The sequence below is a fragment of the Callorhinus ursinus genome, unplaced genomic scaffold (assembly GCF_003265705.2).
Source record: "Callorhinus ursinus isolate GAN/ISIS: 27379988/994484 unplaced genomic scaffold, GSC_fseal_2.0 scaffold31, whole genome shotgun sequence".
Classification (NCBI taxonomy): Eukaryota; Metazoa; Chordata; class Mammalia; order Carnivora; family Otariidae; genus Callorhinus; species Callorhinus ursinus.
Window position 1 is genome coordinate 16,512,896 of NW_027397093.1, and position 17,357 is coordinate 16,530,252.

The 17,357-nt window shown below is 40.0% G+C and overlaps 2 protein-coding genes across 2 annotated transcripts in view; one reads left to right on the forward strand and one right to left on the reverse strand.

Annotated features, from left to right (window-relative positions):
• ATOH7 (atonal bHLH transcription factor 7) overlaps positions 1 to 17,357 on the forward strand; it is a 61,856-nt gene that overhangs the window by 2,371 nt on the left and 42,128 nt on the right. Inside the window, exons 2-3 of the mRNA XM_073878924.1 lie at positions 7,857 to 7,951; positions 10,375 to 10,460. The gene's annotated coding sequence lies outside the window, so the exon portion shown is untranslated. The remainder of the gene's footprint in view (positions 1 to 7,856; positions 7,952 to 10,374; positions 10,461 to 17,357) is intronic.
• Positions 10,200 to 17,357, reverse strand: part of MYPN (myopalladin) — an 83,443-nt gene continuing 76,285 nt past the window's right edge. Inside the window, exons 19-20 of the mRNA XM_025850239.2 lie at positions 14,813 to 14,946; positions 10,200 to 11,867 (exon numbers count right to left, since the gene is read on the reverse strand). Of these exons, the coding sequence (XP_025706024.2) occupies positions 11,698 to 11,867; positions 14,813 to 14,946 (304 nt within the window). The 3' untranslated portion in view covers positions 10,200 to 11,697. The remainder of the gene's footprint in view (positions 11,868 to 14,812; positions 14,947 to 17,357) is intronic.

The following is a 17,357-nucleotide window of genomic DNA, read 5'->3' on the forward strand; positions in this document are numbered from 1 at the left end:
AAAATCGCAAGTGTATCTCTAGAAAACTTTGAGAAACCAATGCTGAATTTCCCTTCCCTTCTGATATCCATTAATAAGAAGCTGAGGAGGGCTCAGGGCTTTGCTTCCTCACTGCAAATTAGAGGGTAAAATGTTTAGGCTCTTAGAAGACACTATAGTTTAAACTACACAGCTCTGGAAGAGACGATGCCAGGTTCTCTTTCTGGCCACACTCCACATTGCAGTGTGTACTTGAACTAACGGCAAGGCTCTGGGCATCTGCCTTTCTTACTATTTGGGCACAGTAGTTTAGACTCATAAAGCTTCATTAATAATCCCAGTAAATTTGTAGAGTTTGAGAATGAATAAAATCAGTACTAAAAATGTATTAATTAGGACAATTCTCAAAAATGTATTAAGATGGACTCCTTTTCCCAGTAGGGTTCATATCCCACTCTCTAGACTGTAAATACCTTGTAAAAGAGAACTGTGCTTTTCATTTTTATCTCTATGGCTTTTAGTATAGAGGGATAGGTAGAATAAACTCAATAAATATGTCTTTTTTGATTAACAGTAGTTTCTTAGTGAAATCGAACAATTTAATTAAAAAGATAGGATCCTCATCCTGTGTCTCTTCTTCCCCATCCCCATTCTCCAAAAAGAATGGGAATCTGTCCTTTAAATATTTTGCCTATAGCTGCCTGTCCTGTGTTTTTGAAATCTCTGGAAGCAATTTAGCTCTTACCAAATCCCTAAGCTATCCATCCCACTTGATGTACTATGTTTTCCTGGAAGACATTTGAGGGAAAAGTAAATGGGTCTCAGTGATCAAATCCAGTCTTTGATAAGGGTGCCTGGGTGGCTCAGGTAAGCGTCTGCCTTAGGCTCAGGTCATGACCCCAGGGTCCTGGGATGGAGCCCCGCATCCGGCTCCCTGCTCGGCGGGAAGCCTGCTTCTCCCTCCCGCACTCCCCCTGCTTGTGTTCCCTCTCTCGCTGTGTCTCTCTCTGTCAAATAAATAAATACAATCTTTTAAAAAAATCCAGTCTTTGATAAAACTCCAAAAACTGTACAGTGGGAAATCCATTATGTTTTATGGATTAAGAGCTTGGATAGCATAGGTGCAAAATCTTTTTGAAGTTAAGATTCATGTATTATCATACATATACCAAAAACTAAAGAGTTGCAACTCTACAGTACTCTATACTGTCCACATTTGAAAAATCTGTGTCCTTTCTAGTTTGACAGCAGGGCATATTGAAATTCAAAAATATTCTTTTACCTGGGCTCCCTTTTTAAAAAAATCAACAGGGGCGCCTGGGTGGCTCAGTCAGTTGGGTGTCTGCCTTCGGCTCAGGTCATGATCCCAGGGTCCTGGGATTGAGCCCCGCGTTGGGCTCCCTGCTCAGCGGGGAGCCTGCTTCTCCTGCTCCCCCTGCGTGTGTTCTCTCTTTCAAATAAATAAATAAAATCTTTAAAAAAATCAACAAATATTATCAAGCAGCTACCCACACACAGGCTTGCTTAACAGCACCCCTGTCCTTGGGTATGCAGCCAAGAAGAACACACATGTACTAATCAATAAGCAGTCCTAAACAAAGCATAGCTGAATGCTTCAACAGTGTAGTACCAGTAACCTATGCCATAAGAACTCTTAAGAGGGGACATTAAATGATAAAAGAAGACTCCCCTGGGCAGGTTTTCAGTTTGACTAGTTATTATATCTGAGCTCTTCCTAGGTGCTAGCCGGAGGCTGAATACCCAAACCCCAGGGTCAGAAGTCTTGAAAACCATATACAAATGAACAGGGCTATCAAGATGCGAAAGACCATTCAAGCCAGTGGTTCTCAACCCTGTCTGCTCATTAGAGTCACTAGGATCATTAGGAGTCTTGTAAAAAAATACCAGGTCTGGAGCCCTCAGCTCAAGAATTAGTTTAACTGCTCCAAGATGAGGCTTGGACATAGTTTAAAAATTTCCCCAGGTGATTCTAGTAGGATGTCAGTGTTAAAAACCACTTAACTGAACAATATGTACTATAACATCATTAACCTCATTACAAAAAAGTGATTATATTGACTTCCAACTTTTGGTATTTGCAGATGTGAAGAGGATTGGGCTATCTTTTTTAACATCCAATACAGCCAGTTTCTTAGTTAATGAGGTGGCCTTTATAGTAATGAAGATCTAAAATTTGTTAGATATGAACCAGATAGAATGTATTTGTGTTGTGGTTAATAGAAGTGTAGGATTCAACAACTGAGGCTCAGTTACTTAAATTTTGCCATCTTATAGTAAAAGCATAGTGCTGTTTTTGGACTGAATTTGGCTCACCTCTGCTCTCTGCTTAGGCATCACTAAAGCTACCTCTTTTTGCTACCTATGGATGAAAACAATTTCAAAGTGCGTATAAAACCATAAATAGGGTGCCTGGGTGGCTCAGTCGTTAAGTATCTGCCTTCAGCTCAGTCATGATCCCAGGGTGCTGGGATCGAGCCCCGCTTCGGGCTCCCTGCTCCGTGGGAAGCCTGCTTTCCCTCTCTCACTCCCCCTGCTTGTGTTCCCTCTCTCGCTGTGTCTCTCTCTCTGTCAAATAAATAAATAAAATCTTAAAAAAAAACACCATAAATATATGACCTGTCTTCATACATGGGTATAACCCATTCTGCTCTCTCGTCATGAATACAAGTGTGTACAAGCTCTAACAATTGTTTTATTAAAGTAACATAGGTCTTTAAGATTGCTATTTTAAACTGGCAGTGTATCCAAAAAATACCTGAGCTGAAAGAAAACCACTGAAAACAAGAATTTACCTATCTCACATACATAGTCTGGAACCAAGATACAGAGCAAAACAAACCCAACAATTAACTGAGAATAAATAAAATTTATTTAATGAATAAAGAAACAGTCCATCACATCCTCTAAATTGCTTTTTAAAATATCCAGGTTGAATTAAATACTGGTTCTTAATTCTTATTTTTTCTTCTTCTAATTGCAAAGTTTCCAAACAAAACACAACCCCCAACAAATCTTTAAGAAAGCAAGACTGGGAAACAGTAACAATGTCATGGAGATGCCTGGTCTACGGGAATATAGTACCACATACCTTTTGAAGAAAGACACAGTTTATGCTCACAAACATTTGGGCTTAAGCGATCACTTGTTTTCAGTTCCACAGAATATCTAACATGCATCATGATGAAGAACAGGAATAAAAGCCAAGATCCATTAATTGCTTTTTAGTAATGGAAGCAAAACATAGTTTATATAATTCACACATTTTAAAATGGCTGCTACAATGTTTTTTCCATTAGGATTTCAATAATCAAAAAAGTACTTTAGAAAATAAGTTGACTCAAGCTTCCTAAGATGGAAGCATACCATGTTTGTAAGAGGCATCTCTTGATTCTGATTGAATTATGTTAGCTATGGGTGCTCCATGCCTCAGTTGAAGTGTGTGTGTGTGTTTGTGTGCTGATTCTGATTGAATGTTAGCTATGGGTGCTCCATGCCTCAGTTGAAGTGTGTGTGTTTGTGTGCATGTGTGTCCATGCCTGTGGGCATATGTACATCCTTTGTCAGTCCTCATGGCTGAAATGAATCATTGGGGTTAAATTCAGACTCGATGTAGCCAAGAATGCAAAAACAGTGGCCAAAGGCTGTGCTCATTTTTGTGGGTCCATATCTATCTGTTATTGTAAAGTTGATTCATTTCAACATAAGGCCATTGACATGCTAGCATGAAACAAAAGTTTTTTCACTGGGGTCTGGAATAGTACAATGAAGTTGTCCTGAACTGCTTAAGCCAGAAAGGAATACAGGAACTCCTTTGCTCTTTCTTTGTGGGCGGCAGAGTCATTATTTCCACTAGCTTCAATCATGGACACAGGAGTCAGAATTCCTGTAGGCTATTCTATCTACGCCAAAATAAATATTCCTGGAATCTGCCGCAGAAAGCGGATAGAATATTTCTTGAATTCATTTGATTTTTCTCTAGATTCTTCTTTTAACTGCATACCATGTTAGAAGACGATTCCACCATTTTGTACTACTCCTCTAAAGAAAAACAGGGTAGTGGGGCAGGAAAGAAATGTGAATGTTTAAAGCAAATCTAACTACTTACTTTGGAGAAAAATATTTTAAATGTTTCCTTTGGAATAAAAAAACTGCTATACTTTTTTGGGGGTCTCCAAAGTAAGTTCTTCATAAATGTTTATTTATCCTAGCCTCCATCCTGGAAAAGTTTCAATCAAGTATTTTGTTTATTTTATGGATAAAGAAACAAGAGACCTCAGAGTTATAGAAAAATCAGAGAATGTGTCTGAAATTCATCTGAGTTATTAAAATCCCCCTTGAATTCCTAGGAATTCACCTAAGAATGCCTAGAAATAAGGAGCTTTCCTGATGCTATTAAATATTTTACAGATTTTTAAAATCTCAACAGAAAGGTAACAAAGGGAAAAGGGTAGATTAAGAAACTTAATGCTAAAGGGGTGCCTGGGTGGCTCAGTCGTTAAGTGTCTGCCTTCAGCTCAGGTCATGATCCCAAGGTCCTGGGATTGAGCCCCGCATCGGGCTCCCTGCTCCATGGGGAGCCTGCTTCTCCCACTCCCACTGCTTGTGTTCCCTCTTGCTATGTCTCTCTCTGTCAAATAAATAAATAAAATCTTAAAAAAAAAGAAACTTAATGCTAAAGATTGGAAAAATGAAAATCAGAAAAGAAGATAAGGTGTCTCTGAAATAAAAATACGGATAAAGTAAAATTTAATTTACACATGTGCATTAAGACAATGCAGTTGCATACAAATGATTTCATTTGAATTATTTTAGGGTTTTAACTCTCCTTAAACACAGTAAAACCATTTATACTCTGTACACATGCACATTTAGTAATCTTTTGGTAGTGACTGCTATAGTCAATACTAGCATATAATTCACTGAATTTTTACACTACTAATTGTGGAAAAATTACAAGAATCTGCTAGTTTGCAGATAAGTCACTGAATCTGTGAAAAACATCAGGTTCTCTGGAATTTTGGAACATTGTACAATTCAGTCTTACCATACTATATGAAAATAACTTATGTTTCTTACGGGTATTAAAACAGCTTTTTTTTAAGACTTTATTTTTAAGTAATCTCTATACCCAACATGGGGCTCAAACTCACAACCGTGAGATCAAGAATTGCATGCTTCACCAACTGAGTCAGCCAGGTGCCCCAAAACACCTCTTTATTGTATCTCCATTAATTTCCAATCTAAACTGGTCAAGCCTCTCTACCCCATCTTTCCCATCTTTAAGTCGCATTTTTAAATGTGTCTCTGTTTTCAGTTAGGAGGCAGAATGAATTTTTATCTTAGAGAGCTAAAGAACATTTTATAAGAGGTCTACTGGATTTGCTGGATATTTTAGGAAGATTAAAACCTAGTTATCTTTCTGTTGCTCTGTTGATATTTAACCAGATTATAATTCATGTTGTAATTTATACAATTTGAATTAGAATAATTTTTCAAAATCACTTCCAATTGTCAAATATATTTGTACATTAAAAAATTGGTTGAATCTTCATCAAAAAGTTTAAACCTGGAAACTAGAACTATTTTCTTCATTTTAAAGAAAAATATACATTTATTTCAGCCTTGAAATATTTATTGTCAAATAGTGTTGAAATCTTTTAATTTCTATTCCTAGGGAAACATTTTCTATTCACTCATATGTTAAAATCTTCTAGTAAATTAGTATTTATATGCCTCTACAGTACAGCCATTCTCTTTATGCTTTCAGCATTTTTGGCACAATTCTCAGAGGATTGAAAAGTGTGTTCTTTCTCTATTTCTTGCAATTTCAAGGCTATTGCTTTTTGGAGTGTGAGGTGGCCATTATTTACATATTAACAAAAGGCAGCCTGTTTATCATTCTATAATACCAAGTATGCTAACTAATATAATTAGAAATAAGAGGCAAACATATTTTCAAAAAATATGCATTTTTTGCACTACACAGATGTTTATTTTTTATTTTTTAAAGATTTTATTTATTTATTTGAGAGAGAATGAGAGACAGAGAGCACGAGAGGGAAGAGGGTCAGAGGGCCAGAGGGAGAAGCAGACTCCCCGCTGAGCAGGGAGCCCGATGTGGGACTCGATCCCGGGACTCCAGGACCATGACCCGAGCCGAAGGCAGTCACTCAACCAACTGAGCCACCCAGGCGCCCTACACAGATGTTTATAAACATGGTATTAGCAACTCTTTTTAGCATACTGGTGACCACTGCATTGTCAAAGTTGAAGATGCTTGGCATTCTTCAAGCAGTGTTTCAGTAATTAACTTTCTGAAATGTTGATCCACATAAAACAAGAAAAGGCAATCAGTGATGAAAAGGACTTCAACAAGCTTATTGTAATCTAAGTCACTGTTCATCTTACTGGTAAAGCACATTGATTTTCTACTCAACCATCAGCAGAAATACTTTGAGACCAGGTTACCCAAGGACCCTGGAAGGGACCTTGAATAAAGGTCATTGTTAGGAACTTTGCCTTTGAGCTAATTCATAAATAGCCCAGATATAAACAGACTCAGGCCAGGATCTCAGCTTGGAAGGTGCTTGGGGAGTGTGTGGTGTGAAGAGGACAGAAGGAGGCTGTGATCAACAAGAATTTGGGTGTCTGACCCAGTTGGTTCTCTAGACCTCTCCTCCCAACCTGATTTTTTTTTTTTTTTTTACTTTGTCAGCAATTCTGTCAATCAGAAGTTGATGGGAGGAAGAAGGCAACTGCTTTAAAAAAAATGTAGCCCCTCTGTGAAGTTAAAAGACTCTCAGGCATTCGGAATTCGTTCAGTTGGACTGCTTTCTTCTGACCATTGGGCCCAGACGCCTGGAACTGGAGTTAGGCCATTTTGGAGCATGAAGCATGGTGGCAGGCTGAGATGGGATGGGTTATCACAGAGGGGGATTATAGAACATGGAGCACAGGGTATCTGGGGAGAAAAACACAGAATGGGGGATAGATGCAGAGGACCTTAGACACGCTTTAGCTTTGACACATTGTAGATACAAAAAAGGAGGAAGTAATCTCTCTTCTCTTATTGGCTGCTTTGGCTGGATCCTGTTCTTGGGACCATAACCCAATCAGGTGTAATGGATATTGTAACTCAGTCAATTAGTAAAGTACAATTACAACAAGTAGACCCACTTAAATGGGCTTTACTGAGTTCACTTAGGAAATCTAGCTTTGTGTGTTGTATGTGTAAGGAAATACATTTGTTGGAGTTTTAAACAACCAATTTATAAGTGAACATCTGGAAAGCAACCCATTTGTCATTTGAGGATTATCCAAGTCAATCTGTCCCTATATAAGTCAGCTTTTGACTCCTCTGGGAGTTATTCCCTATGGTATGTTTCATTCAGAGTTCTGGCTCTATCTACTGCTGGTCTCTCAACTATGTGATTTCTCATTGGATGCCTACAAAAGTTAGGAATAAAAAGAGAAAGATGCATTGAAACCAGTTCCACTATTTGGTAATTCTGATTAAAACCTTCCTTTAGCGAAGGGTGCTATGTTTCAAAAAGGCGGTTTCATTTAAATGGTGCATTTCCTTTCTCCATTTTCCCCTTTGATCCCCATTTCCATGACTAATCAAATTATGAAACGCCCTTCAGGTTGTTTGGAGAGAAGAGTGCTTATGGGACCTGTATGGCTTTTAGAAACAAAGGGTCAGACAAATTGTATCAACTTCCCCTCTTTCCCTGGTCCATTTTTGCAGGTTTTTGAGCTTCCTCTGGGGGCTTCATGAATGCTACATGTCTAATGAGTGTTGCACAAAATAGTAGGGTCTAATAAGGCCAAAGTGTGTGTTTATTTCTACTTTCTAGGCATGCACTGCATGTACCACAAGGCGGGAGTATGTTCTTCACCAAGTGCCAAAACTACAACTTTATGCCATCTGCATCCCTTTGGACCATTATGGGTAAGTTCTGAAATTATTCTTCTTAATCTCAGCTGCTCTTTGGAATCACCTGGGAAGCTTTAAAAAATACTGATGCTTATGCCACAATTCCAGAGCTTTATGACTTAACTGATTTGGGGTTGTGGCCTGGGTATCAAGATTTTTAAAAGCTCTTTAGGAGATTCTGATATGCAGCCCAGGTTAAGAACTACTGCTCTAGACTCAATTCACTTTATATAGAAACATATCGACTTACATAGAAATTTAAAGTTCAGTTTAGGTCAACGACTATTTATTGAATGCCTGCTCTGTATAAGGTACATGACAAACTTTTGACACAGTCCATACCAACAGTAGCTAAAACCTAGTGTGGGCAAGACTGGCTAGTGCAAGGGGAGGGGACAGGCAGGTGTACAGAGGCTATGTTTTATATAAAATACTATACAAGGTCATCTTTTCTTCTTCCAGATTCAAGAAACTGGCTATAAGTTTTCAAAGAAAGTAGAATTGTATTTGGGTGGGGTCTGGGGGATCAGAAAATAGTTCGCAGAGGCAGCGGCATTTCAGATGGGCTTTAAGGAACAGATAAGATTGCCATAGGTGGAGGTGAGGAAAGAGCCTTCCAAGTAGAGACAACAGAAAAGCATGTAGCTGGAACCAGGGGCCTGTGTTAGGTTTGTTGCTGTATTGGGTGTCTTTTCTGAGGAATGCGTTGAAAAGCTTTGGCATCACATTGGAGCGAGCCTTGACTACCACAGAGTAGAAGAGTGGGTACCTGATTTGGCTCTGGGGAGCCACTGGGGGTTTGAAATTGGGGAATAGTAGACGTGGAGCAGTACTTCAGGAAGAAAGAGCTGCCACTGAGATCTGGGCTGGATTTGGGTGGGAGAAACGGCAGGAACAGAGGCAGAAAGGCCACTTAGAAGTCGTTTATTACAGTTGAAGTCAGAAATATTGAGGGGAATTAATAAAATAATGCAAGTGTGAACGGGAGAACTGCAGGGAGTTGGAAAGGAAGGGCTGAATGTAAAAGAAATAATAAAATTAATGGGATCTGGTGATTGATTGGCTAGAGGAAGCAAAAAATGACTTGACTTGGATGCTTTTTATTTGGATTGCTAGGAATGTGATAGTGCCATTAATAGAAATCAGTAAGCGAGGCTGAAGAATGATTTATGAAAGGGAAGATGATGAATCTGATTTTGGACATGTTGAGTCCAAACATATCCAGCAGAAGCAAAATTTCTTATATAAGTATCCCTCATTATAATTGATTTCTAATGGAATTCTCAAAGCAGGGCACTGATCCATTCAATGGTGGAGGATTCTGCCTCCTAGGAAGCATATGACACTGTCTGGAGACATTTTGGGTGGCCACAACCTGGGGATGGGCCACTAATAGTACTGGCATCTAGTTAGAGGCCAGTGATGCTACCAAACATCCTACACTGCACAGGGCAGTCCCCTGCAATGAAGAATTATACACCCCAAAATGTCAATGATGCTGAGGTTCAGAAAGCCTGCATTGACATAATCCAGCATCTCCAATTTCAGGGATTTTTAGGTTTCTTATATTTTAGGTTAGACAGCGCCATCCAGTGGTCAAATATAATATTTATCCTAATTCTCCCGTGAACACTAGAAAGCAACAGATAAAAAGTATCCAGAAAGCTAAGACATATAGAGGTGAAAAATATCCTTTCATGGGGAGACTATTTAGGGTTTACAGAAATAGATGTGATGGGTAGGTCAGCTGAACGACCAAGAAGGAACAATCCTGGAGTTAGAAAGTTCTCTTTGGCTAGAAGAGATTTCATAATAGAAGCCACCATGGCAACGGAACATTTTAGAGGACGCATTCTGCATGAAACGTATACTATTTCATTACAGTTGCCTGTATTTTTTATATTGTTCCTGAATACATGAAAAAAGGAAACCAAATCAAATAATTTCGCTGCATAACTGACTGAAACCTTCATTTCTTAATGATGTAACCTACGGCATTTTGTTTCATTAAGAAATAAAGATTGAAAATATTAAGATGATTTTAGAGTCATAAAAACATAGGATGAAAAGTACGAGAAACTTCTATTTGATAAAGAATAGATTCCCCCCCCCCCGCCCCACCCAAAGCAGCACTCTTTATGCCTTACATCTTACCTCCCCTACTAGATTGTAAGCTCCCTGAGGTCAGGGACTGTGTCTTATTCATAAGTCTCTAACATAGCATCTTATACAGAGTAGACACACAAATGATTTTTGAGTGAATGAATTTATTTTTGTACTGGAAATCCTTTCCTTGAAGTGAAGAAAATTTCAAGCCTTTCTAAACAACAACTATTTGTTCATTGGAGTAAGATGCCAGTTGAGGGTGCCTGGCTCAGAGAACGCCAGACACCTGTGCACAGGGAATTGGTAACAGACACCTCCAATTCATTTCACAGGTGAGTCTGGAGCAAGCTGTGCTGTGATGACCATTCCCAAGGCAATTTTTGGAGTGCTGTGTGAATTGCAGATTTCCCTATCTAATGTAAGATTCATTCATCCAACAAATATCTATTGAATGTCTATGCGGTGCTAAGCACTCTTCTAGGTGCTGGGGGTAATTGCAGTCAACTTACGTCTAAAAATTGCTTAAGAGGCAGGTTTTGAATAGGTGGGATAGAACAAAGATGCACATTCCCCTTTTCTCCTACTTTCCTGGTTAGCATGATGTTTTCTATATAGAAAATGCAAATTATCTGAAAAACAGTTCATACCTATTCAAGACGTCTCCTTCCACACCCACTGCTCTTCTAGGGCAGGTGAAAACAACACTCTCCTACCACTTCCTCTCCTTGTTTGCATCTCTTCCTCCTTCACTGCCTCATATACTTCCAGACTTTTGGGGAGTGGGGAAGGGCAGATGATGACAACTCTTGCATATTTTGCAAGTGGCAATCGAAGCTAGTAGTTTTAAAAGTGACCCCACAGAAGATTTCTTTTTGGTTGGTTTACTAACAGCCTTTCAGTTCTAGAATTTTGGGATGTATAAAGTCAGAAAGAAAAACCACTCACCATGATAGCCAAAAGAAAATGGTGCAGATGGGCTAATGGGGCCTTGTTTTGGCTATAGAACTAGTGCACTGTGCAATATTGAGGGTTTCAGTCAATTTTTTGTGTCTCAAGCACATTTTGGCACCTTATGATGTGGCTCAGTACACTCAGGATAAGAAAATCAAAAGTACTTCTCCACATCTGTGAGTTGTATGGCACGATCTCTTAAGGTTAAGCAGAAGCTGATTAAATGAATCCGTCAAAACTACTGCTATGGATGTAATTGATGAAAGGTAATGGAGACCTCCCCACCTTTTCCCTTTGCATTGTTTGGTGAGTTAGTGATACCTAAGGTCGCTACAGTCTAACTCCTTTCAGCCCAAGCATATGGCCCCTCATTGCTCCTAGTAGGGCCTAAATATCCCTAACATAGCAGGGGGCAGGGATCATGCTAGCTTTTTCCCAAAGCAGTGGATGGCTTCATGACATCTTTGGTTCATCTGTATCGTCTTCTCACATTTTTGTTGGAATCTTTAAAAGGCACAGCCCTACATCTTTCTCCCAGCTGAGACTGCAAGAGTCCCCAGCTGACTTATTCAAAGCACTTCTTGCCACGGGCCCAGCAGCATGGGAACTTACTCAAATCTATTTGTTTGGAAACCACTGTGTCTGGCTTGTCCTCCTTCCCCCTCCACAGTCTGCCCCCTTACACAGCAGGCACCCAGACATTCCTAAAGTTCATCACTCTCCACTACACTCCGAGAGGAGCATGAATACACCATTGTGCTTTCCATGGAGGAGAAGGCAGAGAAAATGTCAAGTCCTTTACTGGTGAGAGATCCGTAGCGACTGCCACCGGGCCGGATGGACATGGGCGGTGGGATCTGCTGGTGCCACTGAGCTGGAAAATGGACCAAATAACATGTTACAATCAAAGGAATGGAGTCAAGTGGGTACAAGGCAGGGGTATATTCTGTCCTCATTCAAACACTTTCTGTGAAATATATCTGGTCTGAAATGCGTCATTTGCAAAAGAACAATAAAATCTCTCCTCCCCTGCCAGGAATAGGCAAACTGGGCTGGCGATCTCTTACGCTCCTAATTCCAAAATCCACGATCTGGGACTATAAGAGTAGCTGTAGTGGGATGCCTGGGTGGCTCAGTCGGTTAAGCATCTGCCTTCGGCTCAGGTCATGATCCCAGAGTCCTGGGATCGAGTCCCGCATCGGGCTCCCTGCTCGGCGGGGAGTCTGCTTCTCCCTCTGCCTGCTGCTTCCCCTGTTGTGCTCTCTCTCTTGCTCACTCTCTCTCAAATAAATAAAAAATCTTAAAATAAAAAAAAAGTAGCGGTATAGGGTGATTTGTCAAAATATCTCCTCTTATGTTCCCTCCCACTGACCTAGCATGGAGTCTTCCAGTGGCAGTGTAGAAAGAGCTGCAGGCTCTCAAGGGCAGGTACCTCAGAAGGTAGAGACAAGAAACCTGAGGTAATGCATTGAAGCCAAAAGATGGGTCTAGAAGTACCTATTTCACACCCTAATCACTAATCAGCCACTACCTACTCACCACCCTAATCAGGTTCTAATGAGTTGTAGCAAGAACACTGAAACATAACTTGTGTGCAATCAACCATGGTTCAGAGACAAAAGAGAATGTATTAGAACTTCCATGTTCAGCAAGTACTGTCTAAAGGAGACCTTGTTTTTGGCAGAGATGATCCTTAGACTTGAACATGCCTGAATGAAGTATCCATCCAAACTGCTTTGTCCTGCTGTTGTGTCTGATTCAGAAATTACCAAGCAGTCTTCTGATTAGGTTTCTAGGGACTTGGTGTGGAGAAGGGGGAGCACCAGTTGGGGATCACGAATGCTCTGGATCCTAGAAAGCTATGGACCTATTTAGCATTCTCATTTACAAACTGGACCTTTGTTGATTTCATTATTTTGAATGTTTTTTTTAGAATCTAAATACCTCTGAATGAATTGACAAAATCAAATTTGGAAAGCTGCAAAAGTGAGGACAAAACTTACAGTGATTCCACTGAAGAGCAGGTACTCAGTGAGGCCATTGTGAATAGTCAAGTCTCGGCTCCAGACCTCTTAACCAGACTACTGTACTTTGTTCTATCAGAAGCCCTACTTTGGATGAGACAGGGGAGCCCATCTGCTGTCCCGGTTCCTTGGACAGGCAGGAAGTGGTAGTGCTGGTAGTGGTGAGGGGGTAGGGGATTGATTTTAGCCCAAGTCCTCCATTCCCTCCTCCACTCCCAGGTCCCAATCGAGGAAACAGCACCCCTTATTGTTGGTGCTGCTCAATCAAGACAGGAGCCTGGGAGAGGTGAGCCCAGAAAACTGAACTGGGAAGTGGAGAGCAAGACTGGGACAAGACTTACCAGTTTCAGGGCTTGTTGGTACTGAGTTTCTTAGCTGGAGAACTATTTCCCTCTGACATGGGAAAGTGGATGAAATGAACAGGGGATTTAGACTAGGTTAAATATATCGATGGCCTCTCTCTCCCCACTCCCTCACCAGGGAAAAGTACATTAGAGTCAGTGTCCCTCACAGTTGAATTTCTTTTCAAGTCCAAGGATAAGGGAAAATAATCAGAAACCTATGTATTTCCTCCAAATATTAAACCTAGGGAAAAATGGAAGGCCAAGGCCCCTCCTGTATGGTCTACCTAGGGGTATATCTAGTATGCACCTATGAATAGCAGGGACCTCAGGTTCTAGACACAGTGACTCTTAGTTGTTATTCTGGTTAATCATGTTGAACCAGTCATGAGTAAGAAATTTATTAATTATTAAATTATTTTTTTAAAAAAATTTTAAAGGAGAGGAAAAAAAGAATCACCCTTTTGGATTAAGGAATATATCTTGAAAAATATCAGTTAATGTCAAAAGTATAGAGGAGAGGAGCAGGATACATTACATTAATAAAGTATACTTGTTAAATTCTTTTTTTTTTAAGATTTTATTTATTTATTTATTTGACAGCGAGAGAGAGACAGCGAGAGAGGGGACACAAGCAGGGGGAGCGGGAGAGGGAGAAGCAGGCTCCTTGCAGAGCAGGGAGCCCGACGCAGGGCTCCATCCCAGGGTCCTGACCTGATCATGACCTGAGCCGAAGGCAGACGCTTAATGACTGAGCCACCCAGGAACCCCTAACTTGTTAAATTCTTTTGAAAATTAGAAATACGGCTCAAAGGAAGGATACAAAAACCTGCATTTGCATCCTGGCTAGAGACACTTAACCTCCCTGAGTCTCAGTTTCTTCAGCATTTAGATGAGGGCGATGACAATTACAATAATTGTTTGGGGGTGGTCTAAGGGTTCCATTTTGTAAATTACAAGTCATTATACAAACATCATTTGATATTATTATTAGGACAGCTCTCTATTATTAGTCTGGTTGTGGGATTGGCACAATAAGTATTTGTGGAATGAATTAACAGATGAATGGGGGCAGGAAAATTCTGCTGGGTGGAGGTATGTCTGCAGGGAATGACAGGCAGTGAGGAGGGAGTTCCAGTGGATGGCCCATGGTATTAAGGAGACAGCATGAGATGTTGGATGATCAGAAGCATAAACACAGTTAAATTCTGAAATAGCTGTAATTCCTAATATTATAGGACATTTTTTTGAAGAAGCTTAAGCTCATAGTAAAATGCAAACGTGTACAAAAGCCCTGAGGTGACTAGAATGAAATGATTTTTAAAATCCATTGCTTAAGCACTAAAATATAATCCAACCAATTCAGTTATGGAAACACACTACGCCTATCCTTTAAAAAATTCTTTTAAGCTGTCTATCACACACAGATGTTTAACTGAGGACATTACACCTACCGTATATATCCAACCTCGCGGTGCATGACACGATGCCAGCTTCATTCTTGGCTGACAACGTGTACCATCCAGCGTCAGATTTCTTGGCTGGCTGAATGAGGAGGCAGACATACCCTGTTGTGTCCTGGTGCATACTGGAGAAAAAAGAAAACACATCTGCATTGTACCTGGGGGCAGAAAAGGCCTTGAGCAGTTCAGGGCTCAGGGAAACCCTTGTGGCAAATCCAGCATTGCAGTGCCTCCCCTCTCCTCCCTGACTCTATGGGGAGAGATGGGGGAATCAGCTTAAAGCAATTATCAAAGGCAAACTGAACAGTGGAAAGGAGTCTCAAAAGAGCAGGAGTTAACCCAGTGAGGCCTAGATGAGGGTTGACAGCCCAGGCTGAGACCAGTTCTTGCCCTCCCCACTGCTCCACCTCTCTTGGAGTTGTACTCCCCACCAGAGGGGCCCCCACTTGTCACAACCAAAGTCCAGAAAAAATCTCTCTTCCAAACCAGATTGGACATTTCAACAAGCACTTTGCTAGGAAGCTATAAGAAAGTAGACCAAGATGAAAGTCCAGGCATAGATGTACTGTTAGAATGGAGGGGTTATTTCTTAACGTAACCAACTGGGCAGGTGCAGCATTTAGTTTAATACAGTTCAGGAGAAAATTCCTTCTGTTTCCTCCACATCATTAGTTCTCACCCTTGGCTGTACATTGCAATCTTGGATAATTACACTAGAACTTCAGGCTGGGTTTAACATGTTATGTTAATTATTATTATTATTTTAAATAAACTTTATGCCCAACATGGGGCTTGAAATCATGACCCCAAGATCAAGAGTGGCATGCCATACTGACTGAGCCAGCCAGGCACCCCAACATGTTATATTAATTTAGCCTGAAGCATTAACTCAAGAATATTTTCTGTGCTTGCTTTAAGCTTTACCAGAGAAAAATCTTGACCTATATATATGTAGTCTTCTTAGATGCCAAAATTCTGTAAAGTTTCACAGCTACAACATCCTCTGGGACAAATTCAGTTTACTGTGAAAAAATAATTCTCAGCAGAAACTTTTGTACACAAGTTGCTTTTGTTTGTTTGCCCCCTCATGGCATACAACCGAAATGGCAAAGATAAGGTTGATTAGAGGAAATCTAGCAGGGTACCCACTTTTGGAAACTGGATTCTTAGTTACTTTATTTTTTTAAAGATTTTATTTATTTATTTGACAGAGACAGCACGAGAGGGAACACAAGCAGGGGGAGTGGGAGAGGGGGAAGCAGGCTTCCCGCTGAGCAGGGAGCTCACAGCGGGGCTCGCTGCAGGGCTCAATCATGGGATCATGGGATCATGGGATCATGGGATCATGACCCAAGCCAAAGGCAGACGCTTAACGACTGAGCCACCCAGGCGCCCCTCTTAGTTACTTTAAAAATAACCATGTCGTGATGGATAGAAAAGGAGTTACTGCCTTAATATTTTGTTCTGCTTTATTTTATGTTAGCTTTTTACTGTCAAAGGGGTTTCCTGGGTACTAATATGACTGAAGATATGTGACAATATGCAGGATCTTCACAAATTCCTGATACATTTTTAAATTTAAAAATTAAAGTTTTAACAAAATTAGAAATGAAAGAGGAGAAATAACAACCAACACCACAGAAACACAAAGGATTGTAAGGGAATATTATAAAAAATTACATGCCAACATTGGACAACTTAGAAGACATGGATAAATTCCTTGAAACATATAACCTACCAATACTGAATCAGGAAGAAATGGAAAATTTGAACAGACCGATTGCCAGCAATGAAATTGAATCAGTAATCAAAAAACTCCCAACAAACAAAAGTCCAGGACCAAATGGCTTCACAGGTGAATTCTACCAAACATTTAAAGAAGAGGTAATACCTATTTTTCTCAAACTATTCTAAAAAATAGAAGAGGAAGGAAGCCTTCCAAATTCATTCTATGAGGCCAGCATTACCCTGATACCAAAACCAGATAAAAACATTACAAGAGAAAGAAAGAAAGGAAAAAAGAAAGAAAGAGAGAAAGAAAGACAGAAAACTACAGAGATATACTACAATATCTCTAATGAACACAGATGCAAAGATCCTCAACAAAATATTAACTAGCTGAATCCTACAATACATTAAAAAAATTCACCATGATCAAGGGGGATTTATTCCTGGGTTGCAAAGGTAGTTCAATATTCATAAATCAATCAACGTGATATATCACACAAACAAGAGAAAGGACAAAAACCATATTATCATTTCAATAGATGCAGAAAGAACTCTCAACAAAGTAGGTTTAGAGAGACTATACCTCAACATAATAAAGGCCTTATGTGAAAAACCCACAGCAGACATTATACTCAATGGTGTGAAACTGAAAGCTTTCCCCCTAAGGTTAGGAATAGGACAAAGATGTCCACTCTCACCACTTTTATTCAGCATACTACTGGAAGTCCTAGCCACAGCAATCAGACAAGAAAAAGGAATAAAAGGCATCCAGATTGGTAAGGAAGAAGTAAAATTTTCACTATTTGCA